At 41.6% G+C, this 15,053-nt stretch overlaps 1 protein-coding gene across 1 annotated transcript in view; it reads right to left on the bottom strand.

The window, feature by feature from the left end:
• Positions 1–15,053, bottom strand: part of LOC144784705 (putative acyl-CoA dehydrogenase 6) — a 683,661-nt gene that overhangs the window by 436,662 nt on the left and 231,946 nt on the right. Inside the window, exons 3-4 of the mRNA XM_078663658.1 lie at positions 11,853–11,982; positions 4,363–4,469 (exon numbers count right to left, since the gene is read on the bottom strand). Coding sequence (XP_078519784.1) covers positions 4,363–4,469; positions 11,853–11,982 — 237 coding nt within the window. The remainder of the gene's footprint in view (positions 1–4,362; positions 4,470–11,852; positions 11,983–15,053) is intronic.

Genomic DNA, 15,053 nt, shown 5'->3' with positions numbered 1-15,053 from the left:
GACTTGGACAACTTGCTTGGTGCATTCAACCTCTGCTCCACATTAGTCGGCCTGAAATTGCTCCCAATATTTTCAAAATGTTCCTAAATCACTTTGGTATTTTTATTGTGTTGTGTTCTTTACTGAGGAACTCTTAGGAATGCTTCACCTGAGCACACACTTTTCTGTAGACTACTTGCTGCTTATGCTGTAACTACCGGGAGTTGGAAAGAGATTATCTGAGAACTGTGCTTCAACCTAACCTAAGTGGATTTATTGAGGTAGAAGGGGTGCTCCCTCCCAAACTAATAACACCATTTCGTACAGTCCATTTATGTATACATTTATTTTGTTTGTGAGGATTAACATTATACCAACCTTCTTATTGTCTTGAAGTCTCTAAGCCCCTATCTCAACTCCCCTGGAACACACTCTTAATTTCCAGTATTCCGCCTTGAGTTGAGAATATAAGGTTTCATAAAATCTATTTACAAGATATTTGAATGTTCAGATTCAGTACACTGAAGTGATCATCTCTCAGACTACTACACCTGATTTCTAGACCCCAAGCACTAAAAGGTTTCACTTTTGATGCACTTGTGCATTTGCATCAAATTAATGTGACAATGACCCCGGATATTCTAGATGCCACTACCACGTCAACGTAACTGGACACCCATTGTAAAAATGCTTCTTTTGTGTATGCGGGGCTGTGATGAAAAGATCTCTGTTGCTGAAACCGGTTTAGAAACAAGATTTGGCATTCTTGGGCATTTGCATACTAAAATCTAGATTACTTACTGCTGGTAAAAAGTAAAAATGGTAGAAATTTTCCAACCATGTTGCGAGTGTGTACGTAACAGAAATAGGTTATGTTGGCGATGTGTTACTTGTAGGTAAGTTACTAAAAACAAGTGTAAATGTGTCAATCGCAAATCAACATTGGCAAACGTGGCCAAGTAAACGTATTGAAATAAAGTAATGTATTAAACTAGGAAATTAAACTTCATATTTACATGTTGATTGTGGGGGTCCCTCCTCTAATCACTTTTATAAACATATTAATCAACGGTGCTAATTTTCAAGTGTAAAGGATTACAGTTTCAGTCCTATGTGAATCTCACATTTGCAGCTCAGATTCTCAGATTATTATTTTTCGTAAGTATCACAAGACTGCTGAAGATATAATCACCTGGATGAACGTGTGTGACTTAAGGTTTAAGAGTCAATTTGATGTATTCTTGTTGCACAGCCATCAGTAATCTAAATCTGGAAATAGCTGCTCAGAGAAAAGTTGATTTCAAACGTTTCTAGATGGGATCTTTCATGGTCAACCAAAACTCAACTACAGAGCTTCCTTCTGCTAAGACTTCACACAACAAGCAATATCAGTAGGAAAAATGATCAAGATTCCACTTGTGAGAGGTCACTAAACTGTACCTTCAATAATAAGAGAACAGCGATGATCATCATCAACATCCAATTCTAGCCGATCAATAATATTGAGGAAATCATTGGATTACTTAGTGAAAAATAACTTGAAGGAAAGTAGCTGCTAGAAATTTGACATTGATGAATTCCCTAAACCCCTACACCTTATAGTCAAGGATCAGATTTTATTTGGCGTTTACACTGTTGTGGAGAAATACGGAATGATGAGATGTCATGAGGAAGAATGGGCAACTTCCAGAATGACACATCTTAGGTGCAAGGTTTCTGCATTGTTTTAGAATGTTGGCTCGAATTACAGCAGTTGAAGTCATGAAGTGATAATATACCTGTAAACATGATGAATTTCCAAGAAATAGTCTGTTTGATTCCTGAGAAATCCAGCGAAACAGGACCCCCTAATCATCATGGGGATGTTCCAGAGAAACCAAAAACTCCCATATGGGGCCATACATTTCCAATACAATAGTTACATATTAAAAGGTTGGATTCGCATTTAGATAGTTGTACATGTAGATATACTGTTGGGGTTTAGCACTTTTGTCATGGCAGGAGTGTTCTGCAAGTCGATAAAACGGAACATTGTACGTGCATGAGATGTATATAGTATCCATTAGGCACGCAGGTAGCATATGTTGGTGCAAATGCATCTGCTGACAGCTTGTAATTGTACTAAACACAAATAAGAAACCGTCACTAAGTGTATTACCCTGAGATGTGCCGCATTCTCGCAGGCGTGGTACAAAAACAGCTTGATAGGTAGTCTGATATTTCCCACATTTTTTTTGCTATTTGAATGCATTATATTATATGCAGAAATGTTCTGAAACATAGCAATTATTTGGGATGTTAGGCTTTGGTGCCCACATTAATCAGTAGTGGAAGCGTCATTTTATTGCCTTAAACAATAGCAAAAAAATGTTTTTGTTCACTGACAAGGCCACCAACAGGGATGGTGGTTCAATAGATAACGATAAACTATTTTATTCGTGCTGTTTCTGCACAACGTCCATCATTAAACTCAAATGACTAAAATAAGTACGAAAAGGCTGAGACGAGGAAGAGACTGACGATAAATAGCTTGAGTCACATGTTCCAGGTCACCCATCAGTTTTGTTGGGTTCCTCTAGCAAAGAGTGACTATTACCTTACCCTGACTGACCTTTAAATGCCTGCATCAGATAGGCACACACTGTAACAATTGAGGTCCCCAACCCTAATTGTTGGCAGACATCTAACAACCAGCTCCTCATTCAGAATGCAACATTTTAATTTATATGCAAGTAGCATCAGAGGTTTTCAGTTATAGAACGATAATGTTGGAACGCACTTCCTTAACACACTAGATCACTACCTGAAATTAAGTAAAAGCATTATTTTTAAAATAATGTATCTCAGTTTTCTTTATCTTACTTGGTTAATCTTTCAATTCCACTCCATTTGTGTTGTTATATAGAGGCCCTGTTCCTACAATCACATAAAAGAAATGTGCTGGTGTTGCACACCTTATAAACAATAGAAATTAAAAAGTCCCATAAACGCATTTGTACTTTCCATTGACCTCTGGTACTGAAGGGCCCAAAATAACAAAGTGTTTGGTTAAAGATCATTTTGAACGCTAGGCTCAGAGCAGAGATTGGATGTATTTGCAACTTAATATATCTCTTTCACTTTGCAGCATAGCAGCAATATCTTTGGCAACAGCTAAGTATAGAGCACAAGATTTTTTTTTAATGACTTGGCCATTTGGCCGAATACATGCATGCGAGGTTGCCGTGGTTGACTGGCAGGACACTCACCCAACACTTCAAAGGCTGCCTGAAGACAGGCTGCTGGATTGCCTCCCGTATAGCGGACTAGAAGAAATGTTTTTGATTGGTGGCTAAATGAATCGAGTAGGCTTTAACGCAAAAGCATCATGTATACATTTATTTGGTTCTGGGGTACAGTGGTGGCCGGAACAGATCGGTGGTGGAGAGTCAGTGGAGGGGGTTGGGGGGGAGGAGGTGTAAATTAAAAACAAGAAAAAAATTAGATTCAACTTACCTCCTTCGCCATGTCTCCCCTCTGCTGGCCGGAATGGGCACCAGAAGCACCCAGGCTGAAGCTCTCCATAGCCAATCACAATGTTGCATTGCAGCGCTGTGATTGATCTGAGCGCCAAACCACGGCACTCAGATGAGGATAGGGAGCCTAGGTATGTTCTCCACCCAGGCTGTATTGCAGCCTAGATAGAGAACACGGTAAGTGCGCATGAATGTCTGGCTGGCCCTAGAGGGCTGACCAAACATTCATATGCACTTTAGGGAGTGCAAACCACTCCTCCCTTGCCCCGCCTGGCAAAGATGCGGCGCCTGCTATAATAAAATAATATGTTTCAGGTATAATCATTTTATTTTTCCTTCCACTGCTGACAAGCAGTAATGCAACGCTCCTCTGCCTTAGTGGAGGAGCCGCCACTGCTGAGGTACAAGTTGGTTTTGAGTGATAGTATCAGAGCAATTCAATGTTCACATAGTGCCCTGAGCAAATCAAAATTTGGCGCCTCCGTCCCACTTGTCATAGATCACCATCAGGAACCACCCCCTTCCCCCAATGCTGCTCCAATTTAGGAAAGACTTTAAAGAACACTACACCACAATGCAGTAACAGACCACAACCCATCTATCTCTCCTATTATAACTTATTGACTTAATGCTGGTATTCAACCCCAGCATAGCACTCTGCTGTCTTTTGACTAGGTTTGCGCAATAGAAATACCATGTTATTGTTCATTGGTGTTCTGTACAAGTAACCAACATTCAAATTAGAATAAATGTTGTACAGTGACTTACTTTTACATTGCATTATTTTGAATCAACCTTTTTAAAGGTAAAGATTATAACCCGAGGTCCAGAGGATTTCTAATCAATGGAAACCAGACCGTTCACTTACTTGAAACATCAGAACCTGCGTCAGCTTCACTGACGCCCAAACAAGCTACCACATCTCCAGCGATAGTAGGAGCAAGAAATTGGCGTTTCAATTCATCAGAGCCAAACCTGAAATAAAAAAAAAATAACAATCATGTAGTTTGTAATGTATTCATTGGTAGTGCAGTATAACCAAGATGGTATGAAAATGCTGCAGAGATAACCATGAGAGTTACTTTGAACAGTAGAAATACTTGACAAACTGAACCAAAACCATAGAGGACAGGTATCGATTCTTGATAATATGAAAGTAGTACAACAAGGGAGCATACAGAAAAAGTAGATTGTGACAAATATGGTGGTGAGAAATAATAGGAGAAAACAAAGAATTCCTATCAGAAATATTCTATATATAATAACTAGATAGCATTTTAGATCAATACACTAAATATATATATATATCAACAAAGTCCTGGCCAGTCAATGCCTGCGACGGGACTGTCCAGGTACGGACAACAGCACACAAAGACATGCAGCAAACTCCAGAGTGTAAGTTCTCAAAGCACTGATTTATTGTCCAAAATAAAACACACAAGTGTTCCAGGCATAGAGCCAGCCACGACGCATTTCGATCGCTACTCGCGATCTTGATCACATGACTCTCCGCATGACGGATGCCCCTAAAAAACATGACAATGTGCACAATCGGCTGTAAAAAATAGACTAAATGAATGATAAAAAGTGAAAATAGACTTGGGTAAATTAATTACTGCTAAAAATACAGCATAATTCATGTACTAATACATTGTGTAAAACGATGAGCAGTAACAAATATATTAAAATGAATCGATAAATGTAAAAAAAAGCCAGGGATAAAAAAGATCTTTCAAAGTGTAAGGTCTTGGTTTGACCACAATTACACAAGAAGGAATATATAAAATCATAAAAATAAATACAAGTTTAAAAACTGCAGAATAAAACATAATTTGCAATCAGGCCTCATAGTGATAAGCCCAACCACAGTTTATAGCCTGCAATCCAATATATATATATATATATATATATATATATATATATATATACAATTCCAAAGTGCTGTTACAGCAAATACGCACTCAGAGGCAGGTTTGCTGAGAATTATTATTTATTCCCAAATAACGCTACGCGTTTCGACACAATATTACCTACTGGCGGTCGCCAGTAGGTATATATAGTTAGGATTTTTTCTCTATGGGATTTTTGAAAATTCTATGTCTAATAACTTTGGCGTTTGTGGACGGAATTGGCTGAAATTGTCAGGAAAATGGAACATTTTGTTTCTGAGCAGCCCCTGAAAATTTGGGGGGGGGTTCGTCAAGGGGGGGCCGAGAAAAAAGGGGGGTCCCAAAACGTGTTTTTAACATTGAGTTTTCCATAGGGCGGTTGGCCTCACTTTTAGCCCGAACGGCTGAATGGATTTGCACGAAACTTGGCAAAATTGTAGGGACTGGTAGCCCGATGTGCCTTTGCTAGGTCTCAATATATGTACTCCAGTGGATTTTGAGAAATTAACGTTCAAAAAAAGATATATATCTGTAACAGCGGACCGGGCAGCGCTCCAGTTCGCGTACTTTTCGCGTTACGGAGCTTTGTGAAGCGAAGCTGATTGGTTCTCCGGCGTCTGTAAACATTCCAAACAGTCCGTAGCGGCCGCCATCTTGTCTCTCGGTAGGATCGAGAGAAGGCCAAAGCGAAGGGGCAAATGACCATAAGGGGGCATAGTAGATCCTCCCTGACCCCCTAGGTTTGATGTGGAGGTTTTAAAAGGGCCCCTCGGGGCAAAAAAAAATAAATAAATAATAATCGAACGGCTGAATGGATTTGCACGAAACAAAACTCAGCCGGGGAGTCAAAAATGCGGAATCTGCCGTCTGCCTCCACCTTCAATCTCGCTGGATAGAGCATGGCGTACTTTAGGCCAAGGTTACGGAGAGCAGACTTGACGCTAGTGTACTTGCGACGTGCCTCCTGCACCATGAGCGTGTGATCCGGGAAAAAAGACAACTTGCTGCCCTGCCACTGCACGTCTCCCGCCTCACGTGCAGCGCGGAGTGCGGCGTCACGATCGCGAAAGTTCATGATGCGAGCTATTATGGGCCTGGGTGGAACACCTGTGCGGGGCCTGGGCCCCAGGGATCTGTGGGCTCGCTCAATGACAAAGCCAGCAGTGAAGGTGTCCTTTCCAAAGAGCTCTATGAGTAGGTGTTCCACAAAAGTGTCAAACCGGCCAGTAGCAGTCGTCTCCGCAACGCCCAAGATGCGAATATTATTGTGCCGGCTACGCGCTTCCAAGTCCTCATTTTTGATGGCCACGTTTTTAAGGATGGTTTCGACCCTCTCCAGCCGCTTCAGAGACTTCGCAGCCCCATCCTCAATGTCCGAAATTCTGGACTCCGCCAAATCAAGCCTACGGTCATGGGCCTGTACTGCAGTGTTCATGTCTGAAAGTCGCTGGTCCAGTGCGTCAAAGCGATTGTCCAGTGCCTTGAATCCAGCGCGCATCTCTCCCATCATGGCGGCCATCATCGCTGTCGCGTCCCCCGCCTCCGCTGTGCCAGCGGCCCCAGAGGCCGGTCCCGGCGGGGGGTCTGTGTCGGGAAGAGGGGTCTTGTCAAAAGTGAGCTTCCGTTGGTTTGGGTCTTTCTTCACCATCTTCAAGACCGAGAGGGAGATGAGGTGGTAGCAGAAATCGACTGCAGTGCCAACACACAGGGCAGGCGGTAACAGGAGGGTGGCAGGTTCGAGCCTCGGTGAGCCCCAGAGGAGAGTGTAATGGTTGAGAGCGGCAAGTGAGGGCTACAGAGGGTCTGTCCTCAAAGATGGCGCCGTGGAGCCTGGCAGCAGTCAACAGCAGCGTGCAGGGAGCAGGAGGATTGCAGCGAAAGTCAGGAATCAGCGGCGTCGCATGTCAAACTCAGCGGCCTGCAGGGCAGGGAGCGACCCTCTCCTGAAGTGAGGTCAGGAGGAAGGGGGGGGGGGGGGGGGACAGCCGTTCCGCCAGGCGCGAGTGGGGCAGGATCGCCGGAAGCTACCGGCGGGCGCCGCCGGTAATCACGGCCGCCTTGAGCCCCGAGTCCCACCGCCCCCAGTCAAGCGCTCCCGCCGGCCGCCCAAAGAACCCCCGCACCAGGCCACCAATCGAGGCCCCGGTCACAGCGCGCTCACAGGCCCAGGGCTCCGGAGCGCGACAGGAAGCAGGCGCCCCAACCGGGGAGAGGGCACGGAGGTAGGGGAGCTCGGCAGGAGGCCCCGCGGATGCAGCAGAGATCACGAGACCCAGAGTACCGGCCCCGAGGGGAAGATGGCGCCGAGGTCCGGAGGCCTCGTTTCCCCTTCGCCCCACTCACCGCCGAGATCGCTCCCGACGAGGGTGTAAGGCTCCAAAGGTACCAGGCGGCATCAGGAGGCTCCGCAGGTAAGTTGCAGCAGGATAGGTGGGCGGATCATGCCGTGTTCTTCTCCGCCGGGAGCCCGCCTGGAGGAGCTTCACCAAAGAGCGGCCATTCCGCTCTCCGCCGTGGCCACGCCCCCCCCTTTGTTTATTCTTCATTCAATATTACAGACTAAATTATTATTCACAGTCAATATGTTTCATTATGTACTTCAAAGCTCTTCCGGGCAAACAAACCAGTAGTCTTTATAATGGCTTGTTCTCAGTGTTTATTGAACTAGTACATTTAAAGACATACTTTTTAGGATTCTGTCACTTGTTATGTCCAAGTTCCAAGCAAAATAATATTATGGCATTATTTTCCATTCATAATTAGTTTCCGACTAGTCTTTTCATGCAGAATTCTCATAATTCATCACAGCTTAGTGGCAGGTTTGTGTTAGTCGAACTTGATGTGAGGTGTTTCATCCATGCAGTCTTGGCAATAAAATCAAAATAGGATATCTTTTTAAACACATTTTGTTTTAGTAATCCCTTACTTAAGTATTAAACTTTATGTTGTGAGTTGAATATGTGAAGTGTCCATCCACCTTTAGCTGGGATTTGTTCTTTGAAGGAAAGATCATTTGAGAAACTACATATCTGCCGCCAGCATCAGACTAGAACTTATTCTGGCAACAGGATGATGCCAATTCTGTCACTGACTTGAGCGGCAATTTCCCCTCACTTCATTAGACTAGTAGTGTTGTTACTTGGAGCATAAAAGCAGTCTCTCTATCGGTAATTAATAATGGGGAATTAAGTTACAATAGAGGTAGTTCCACTATATTTAGGAATGCAAAATTTCCAGCATCCATCTTGAGAGTTAAACCAGATACCAATCTTAGAAACCATTAACTTGAGAATGACAGAATGACAGTTCTGCTGTTGGTAAATTTGACTCTTATCTGTATTTCGACCAGAAGTATTTAACAGGTCGGTTTAGGCCATGCCACCGGCAGTAATATACAACCCCAATCAAATTGATGTTACCATTTGGTAAAGTAGTAACCTTTGTGGCAGCATAATTTACCACCAGCAGTAGTTCTTCTAGTGTGAAATCCTATATATATATATGTAATTGTTTTATATGGATATATTACTTTTGTAGTTGCTAGTAGACATTATATATATATATATATATATATATATATATATATATATATATATATATATATATATACATACACACACACACATTAGTCATCATGCCTGCATTGCCTCTTCGTATATTCACAGATAGAAACCTTTTAGTAATTTGCATAGGAGTGTGGGGATGTATCGTTGTGAAAATCCATGACCAATCCAATCAGAAGGGCTATAGGTAATAGCTAGGATGATGCTGTCATTCAGATTTATGCACCTTGATGCAGAATATTTACTAAGTTGGTTTCTTATAAAAGTATGGGAATGCAGACACGCCATTACCGCTGCTCTGTCCTTAGAGAACACTGACTTAAACATAAAATTGGCCAAATTCGTTCTACATGCCTACAGGCTTCTAGAAAAATTAGACTACCGTGTAGCATAATGTGCATCTAACCCCATCTGCATTGTCCGGGAGTGCTATTTCTAAATCGAAATGTTGCAGTAAGCACTGATAAGAAAGTCACGTTTTATTCTGCTTTTATTTTTCTAATTTTTAATCTCTTTTAAGCTGTAAGATTGTATTAATGTGCTGGAAGAATCTTTTAAAGATATGTTTTTATATCTAAATAAAGAATTTTGCAACATGGGAAAATTGTAGTCATTCATAAATACATCCAACATATATCAATTGCAAAATAGGCTGTACAGAAGTGAACAAACAGTGCAAGTGGTGACTTATAGTGCTCAGTGCTTACGGCGCAAGGGTGACATACAAAGTATATACGCATTATTTACAAGGGGGACACCAAAAAGGTTTAACGTGGCCTATGCTATTTCAAATATACAACTGTACACTGCAATTGTCAGTACTGAATACAGAATTTTGATGCAGCAGATCCACTATCTAATTCGACGACGTTTCGGCCCTCTGGAAGCGCACATGGGGCGTCAAAGCGGGTCTTCTTCAGGACTGCGTGGGATGGGGGACAGCCTTCTTACAAACCCAGCCGGGTTTAAGGTGGAGGTTGAACTGTGTAAATCTATCAGTGTAGCAGTTACTTGTGCCCCTGACGATTGTTCTACAAAATGGCTCACAAGCGTTAAAAGCCAATCCTCTCTCCTAGCTTGATAAGGGTGTTGTAAATCTACCCAGACGGATCCCTGCAACAATTGTTCGAGACTGATGCTAGTTCCGGGTTATCCGATTCGAAATGAAGTCGATACTATTTCCACTCGGCGTGGCTCCTAGTCAGTTTTGCAAAACTGACTAGGAGCCACGCCGAGCAGGAAGATATCTAGCATCAGTCTCGAATAATTAACTGCCCAGGTTCATAGGGATACTGGGTTAACCCCATTGGATATTAAACTACATTATGTATCAGGGCAAGGCACTGCCTGCAGTTAAGATAATATTTGTGTCAATGTGGTAATGCTATTCAAACTTGTATTTATGTTTCATTAATGCAAAGCCTTTATTATTAGGGTGAGTGCTCTATGTAAATGTTATAAACTCAGACTGTACTACTAACAGTGGTTCCAGTATAAAAATGTGTACATAAGTTTTAAATGTTTAGCAATACAAGGCAATGTGTAATGCTCCCAGAATGCTCTCTGATTAGATGCAAATATTTGCAGAAGCTTGAAAACAAGATTGATGATTCTTTAAACCTTTAGGTAACATTTCTTAACAGAATCATTTAGTAAAATGTGATGATGGATGCTAGTATTTCCCAAAAATATTAATAATGGAAAATCAGTGTAACCAGTTTTAATAAGATTATGGGAAACAAAAATAAACAAGCATTGGTGAAGCCAGTAGCTCAGAAATTGTTGGTCCGCCTTTTGGTTTTGTCAATGCGCAACTTGTTTTGGCATGGTTTTTGTAAAACCTTATTGGTGTGGGATTCCGGGCCCGGACTATTACAACAAACATGGGCAAAAGCAAAAATTGTTTTGGTCTCAAAAATCACACATTGCCACAGTAGTTCCTAGCACTGAACAAAACAACTGTGTATTGATAGGCTCCTTGTGAAAGAACAGAATGCTGTCACATACAGTGAAGCTAGCCGATTGAGAGAGAAAGAACTTTATTAAACACAAAAGGTCATGGTTATCGCCACACCTAATTAGGGGCCCAATTATTAAGTAAAGTCTCAAAAGTGTACCCATGTCCTTGTATTAAGTGCAGATATACAGCTTTCGTTGAGTTCACAAGACTTTTCATAAGTAGGCCAAGAAATAGTACTCCTTGAAAATATTTGGGAACTGCGTCTTAGCATGTGTAAATATGCTGGTGTAGATTTGCTCATGCAAAAATGTGAGTGTTTGCAAGTTCAGTTTCCCTCCAAACATTTTTTTCCAACCATGGAAGAAGTTTTATATCTGCCATCCTTTCTCAGTATGGTTCTCTAAGTTTAGAGAAGAGTTGGTGAAAACCCTTAAAACATGCAAGTTAGTAGGTTTGCACAAACTCAAAAGGGCATTCCAATTCTGGAAATGTTGTTTACTATTTTCTTCAGCCCCAGTATGTAGATCTGCAGAAACATGTCAGCATAAGGGAATTGTTAGTATTCAACCCCTACAATGGTATGAGCCATGGCATATTCAGAGAAGCTATTTCAGAGCTCTTATATAATGAGATTGCTGCCATAATTTGCCACCGAATTACATGGCACAAAAAGGACAAGTGGATTTATGTAGCAACCTGCCACATGGACAAGTAGATATTTTATTCAATTCCACACCCCTGCCTCACTCCGATAGCCAAAATAATCCTCAAAGATAGAAAAAACTGAAGTCCAAATAGTTCCAGATTTACTGTTAAAAGAGCCAAATTGATCAAATTTCAGTGACTAACAGATACTTTATCATTTTGGGTATGGTGAAATTTTCAAGGAATAGAGTAAATGTGTATCAAATAGGTAAAAGAAGCAAAAGGAGTATAAAAGAATTACCTTGCAAGAGCGGGTGTTGCCATATCAGACTGGACTCCAATAGCCATGGGCACACCTCCACAGCGAATATTTCCCAGTTCCTCTGCCACTGCTATGGAGTAGGTAAAGTCCAAGCCCATTCCACCGTACTCTAATGAAAAAAAATGTAAAATGAATCTCCTGCAACAGGGGACTGCAGAAAACGTGGAAAGATGGCATTCTGGTTGCATAATAGGAGCACTGAACATTCGATTTTAAAATAGGCCGTGTGGTTGCCATTGCCACATCTCTATTTGGCGCTCTTTCCTGCCCCGCCCTATTGGCAATTCGGAATAAGCCACAAAAAACATTCTAAGATTCAGAATACCTTTTTTCAAATAACAAATGTGCTCAGCATATATTAAAATGTAACTTTGTGGACACAAAACCAGTGATTTTGAAAATCACAAGGTGTGAGAAAGCAAAAGACTTTAGTACATCAGGCCCCAAGATTTGTGTACGAAGTGTAGCAATCATTGAACCAACAATGATTGTGGTTTATCTGAGCTTAATATTATGGAGTTGCACGTGTGATGCAACATTTTATGTTTTATGGCAACCATATCTCCGAAAACAACTAATTGTATATATATTTTTTTAATAGTGATTTAAGACTAGTAAGACTCACAAATGTGGACAGCAAAAAAGGAAAAAAATCAGAAAAAAAATTGTTGTTAGGAAAGAGGCTAAGAGCAAGATGAGAAAACCAAAATATGCCACAGGAAAAAAACTACTTGTGACAATACCTTCTCTGTTCAAGCTATCAAACTATGGAATTCCCTATCTTAACAAAATTCGAGCAAATGAGTCATTTGGGGTTCAGAAGGACGGTTAAAACCTGGTTATTATCAGTGTTCGCTATCATCAAGATGTGTTCTTGTTTGTTTTTCTCATATATGCATTACCACAAAATGTATGCCAAAGTAACATGAAATTCAAAAATCCCAATAAAAGAAAGTTAAACAAAAAAAAACAGTGTTCGCTATCATAGACTTAAATGGTCTTGTTCACAAAAACGAGTCTTGTCACTGTCACAGACAGATGCCCTGGGGGACCCTCCAAGATCAACAGCGGTCCAAAGAAGCACAATCCCTTTTCAAACAACTACCGTACGAATATCAGGGGAGATTCAGATCTCCCTACCAACACCACAAGTTTCACACAAATACAAAACAGAAAGAAAGAGGAGAATTACAGAAATGGACCTCTTCTCCAAATCTCACTCGACAAACCTTAATATCCGCCTATCAGGATATACCGCATACATTAAAAAGACCCAAGTACAAGGGTAAATTTATGGATAGCATCTTCCTTATGTATGTAACCTATCAAAAGATAAACTCGCCAACCAAACAAAACCAAAGATGCGATAACATATAGCACCTGTTCCCATGATATCAACCTTTCTTTCTACAGTTTATACAACCTCAGAGTGCAGGCACTCTTAAAAAGCCGCTCCCACTACATTCTTATAACCCACCACGACAACTACGCTTGAATGAAATCTAGTAATTACTCTGTCTCTCCCTATCTATTGCATAACCCGCTCCTTATCTACATACCCTTCATGCCTTACTCTCCTAGAGTGCAGGTTGCTCTGTTGCATGTCTATCTGCCTTATGATCTATTATAATTCAGGCCATACCTCACCTCAAATGTCAAACTCTACTTCTGTATACCTATTCTTTTTGCAATCAAACAATATATAACCCCCTCCATTTATCATGTATTCTTTTTTGTATAAACTCCCAATAATAATGATATCTCTAATGAATTAGATGCATGCAATACTTTCCTGAGAGTACAAGATTAATCTGAATGGTTAACATTTACTAGATTAATACCCTTGTGTTCTGAAGGGGAAACATCATTTACCACGAAGGCATTACCACTACTAACGTTTACCACGTGACACTTACCACGCAGGGTGCCTTCCACGCAGGGTGCCTTCCACGACGTCTTTACCACGGGCTGGGGGGAGACGTGGTATTCCTTCAAGTCGTTCTGCGTGGGCTTGGGGGGCAGAGGGGGGGGGGCTCGGAGGGGGGCTGGGGGGGGTCTCCCCCCCAAAAAATAACATGCAGGTTACTTTAAAAAAAAAAACGAACATAAATTTAAAAGAAAAAGGAAAGAGCCTCCCCCAAAGACGTGCTGTGTACGTCAAAAAACCAGTCCTTTTTTATTTTGGTATACGTGTTTTGACGCTTGTTTCAATGGAGGATGGAAGTAAGGGCTCGTAGAGAAAGACGTGCAGGTAAGACGTTTCTAGGCGTAGTAAAATCCTACGTTGTAAATACCAGCGTGGTAAAGCCACTTGCGATGTAAAATTCGCGTGGTAAAGCCATGCGTGGTAATTGAAATCGTGGTATAATCATATATTCGTTCTGAAGTAGCATCCTACCTGGCATACTAAGAACTGTTGAAAGGTAATTACAATACGGTACAATACAATGTTCAGGACAAAGGTGACTCCAGGATTGGCATGGCCAACGCAATATGATGCCAGACATTCAAGGATATCCCGAAGCCTGTAAGCTGTAGATTTGTCATTAGAATGCCACAACACATTAGTGTGATGCTTTCTCAATTCGCATGGCTTAAGTGGGTGCTGACTATCAGTATGTTTTAAAGATTAATCTATTCTGAGTGCTATCTGTGCTCATATAATGAAGAACCTGGTCAGAAAACCTCCTGGGGTATGTTGTGATGAAATGTATAGCCTATAGAAGTTCTGCAGAGCTAACTGTGCTACTCGAGATGAGTACGACTTCATGAAAATAAAATAATAGTTTACTGATCCAATGTCTTAGGGAGGAGCCAAATACGAGCTAGGTCCAGGCTAATTCAGATCAGAGTCCTGCACTCCCAGGACGCTCCAACACAAGCTGGGTAGATGCAAGACGGGTCTGTGTGTCAGAGGGTGTGTAGAGATGGGCACGTTTTTTTCACATTATCTGGGCATGCCCGACAATTCAACAATATTGGTCTGGAGTAACTGGAGTAATGTCCGAGGTACTGGGAGGGCAGGTACAACTCGATCCAAGGTGGCATTTGCTTGGTTGTGGTTTCAGGGGAGGACAGATGGCCCTCGCACACCAAAACCTGGCTATTACTGCCAGCTGTGATTGCTAAAAGAAATATTGCAAGACTATGGGGGTCGAAAAGAGCACTAAGGCTGACTGA

Source organism: Lissotriton helveticus, chromosome 10 (assembly GCF_964261635.1).
Source record: "Lissotriton helveticus chromosome 10, aLisHel1.1, whole genome shotgun sequence".
Classification (NCBI taxonomy): Eukaryota; Metazoa; Chordata; class Amphibia; order Caudata; family Salamandridae; genus Lissotriton; species Lissotriton helveticus.
The sequence above is the reverse complement of the archived record's forward strand: the minus strand, read 5'-3'. Positions and strand labels throughout refer to the sequence as shown.